Consider the following 2,463-nt stretch of genomic DNA (forward strand, 5'->3'; position numbering starts at 1 on the left):
TGCCGGTTCCATAATATTAAATACAGCCAGACACAAAATCAAATAGAACACTGCATCCCAGCATGCACTTAACACGTTTACAAAAATCAACTGCACTCGTTTAATTCACCGATATAAATAAAAAACGGCAAAAAATCTAATTGAAAAGCTCTTGAGTTAAATTACTATTAATACTATTTTGTTAACTGAGATTTCACGTTTTCTCGGAATTATAATATTTACAACGGTATCTCGTGTGTTACAGACAGAATGCAGACTCTTTCAATTTCATTTCTGTTAAACCACAAGCAGTTATTTAATTTTTTCATTTGCCATTCCTCTATGGTATCATTTTCTCTCAATCCGTACATTTGATGTAAAATGTATTTTTTCACAGTTGCAGAAAGTTTGTCGTCAGGATTTTGCATAAACCTTTCAACGCACTGCCTTATACTTGGTAAACAGAGACATTTCCCCAGGCTCTCTTTGTAATCCAACCAGCTTTGTAGTGCAGGCGCATTAACTAAATTGGCTTGATTTTTTAACTCTTAAAAAAAAATTATGATTAATTATTTAGGCTTCAATATTGTGGAAAAAATGTAATCAATTACAAAGATAAAAGCTCACTTGGAATATCTGCTGCAACAGCTTCAAAATAGTATTCTAAAAATAATTTGACCTTATCTTGATAGGCTTTTCTTTTTCCATAAATAGGAAAAACTGCTTCGCTCCATTTGATTAATAGCTCACTAGAAATACAATGAGTGTTGGCGTCTACTGACACATTCTCCTGATCAATAATTGTAAGGAGTTTGAAATACAAATTATTTTCCCAAGCTAATCCTTGTCTTCTATTAGAATCTGTTTTATTTCTAGTCATAATAGTAATTGTGTGTAACAACGTTTCTAAAGATACATGAAGCCGTTTAACTAAATTAATACATCTAAACCCTGTAAAAAATTAAATGACTTATTAAAATCAAAGATGAATTACATTATAGACTAACAATCAAGGATTTGTCAATTGCTAACTCTAACCACAAAAATACTTACACAAAGATACTGCAGTTTTCCTCTCTTGAGAGGAAGGAGCCTTCGTATATAACTATATAAAAATCAATTAGTATAAACTACTTTACATGGGTTAAAAGCAGCACTCATTTATATATCAAATTCAATTAAAAAATTTGGAATGAACAAAAACATAAGAACTGAAAAAAACATTACTATTATAAGTTTTTAGCGCGTGTAATAGCAGTGTATTCACTTAGATTTTGATCGTCTGCTTTTCTTGTTTGATTGGCTTTATCTGCTGTCAGGTTACCGCGTAACTTAAGCCATTATCACGTAGCAATGACGGGCTTGGAAAGGTAGAAGGAAAAGGAAAATAAAAGGAGAAAAGGGAAAAAAGGAAAAATGGAGCAGTATATAAGAGATGGGAAGAAAGGAAAGAGAAAAGACGATTGAAAAAAATGGAATAATATTTTTATCAATATTATATATATATATATATATATATATATATATATATATATATAAAGAACAAGCTTTATAAAATTGAATATAATTTTACAACTTTTGATACAGGGATCTTCTAAAAGTTTTTCAACAGAGCATGGTTCAATAATTGTTGCCTTCTTAAGTCATTTTAACATAGTTTCTTTTAGTAATATAAATCATGGACAAATCCATAATATGCGATGATCGTCAGCTCATTTTGAATAAGACATCACGGCGCTAGCAATAAGCTAGTAGTTAGAATTATGAGTAATCAAAATTAATGAAAGTATTAAAATGTAAACTCAATAATTTTCAGACATCTAAGACAAATTTTTGCAAAAAATAATTATTTCCCGTGTTAGAGAGAATTCAAATAAAATATCAAAATTTGAGTGTGAATGCAATTTTGATTTTCGGTAAGAGTACAAAATCTCTTGATTTTCAAAAGTCAATCTAACAAATAATTTTATATTTCGCTCGATTTAAAAAATTATAAAATAGCACTTTTTTTCAATCGAAATGTCACATAGGATTACTTGAGGCCCTTATAAAATGTCAGGAAAAACATGAATATTTTATTCTTGAACTAATCCAACAAGAATTATAGCTGAAATTAAAGAATTTTCAAGCGAAAAGTTCTCCAATTTCACATATATAAATTATTTTAGACAATTTTTGTCTAAGAAATGACTAATTTCAATCAATCCATTGTTCATTTTAGCAACCGGTTCACCCTTGAAGTCTGGAAAACTGCATGAAAGAATTCCATTTCCAAAAAATGTGTTCTAAATTAATGAGCAATCTCCAGAAAACGCAACAAAAAAATTCTTGTAGGTTTTTAATCATTTACAAGCATCTTATGTCTTTCTTAATGACTTTCTGATTTCATGACACCCAGACCTGCCTCGACTCCGGCCTAACCACTTATGTATGGATATCTGAAAATGCGTTTACTAAACCGCTGAGAATTGTTCAATGGATTCT

The 2,463-nt window shown here is 29.8% G+C and overlaps 1 protein-coding gene across 1 annotated transcript; it reads right to left on the bottom strand.

Moving 5' to 3' along the window:
- Window positions 1-218: 218 nt before the first annotated feature.
- Window positions 219-1,430, bottom strand: LOC131669615 (uncharacterized). Its single transcript, XM_058944619.1, has 2 exons — window positions 607-1,430; window positions 219-526 (listed from the first exon to the last, which is right to left on the bottom strand). The coding sequence occupies exons 1-2, from the start codon at window positions 857-859 to the stop codon at window positions 219-221; spliced, it is 561 nt and encodes a 186-aa protein (XP_058800602.1). The 5' UTR covers window positions 860-1,430.
- Window positions 1,431-2,463: the final 1,033 nt, after the last annotated feature.

This window comes from Phymastichus coffea, unplaced genomic scaffold (genome assembly GCF_024137745.1).
Source record: "Phymastichus coffea isolate CEN01 unplaced genomic scaffold, Cenicafe_Pcof_1.1 PCOF00095, whole genome shotgun sequence".
In the NCBI taxonomy this organism is placed as follows: Eukaryota; Metazoa; Arthropoda; class Insecta; order Hymenoptera; family Eulophidae; genus Phymastichus; species Phymastichus coffea.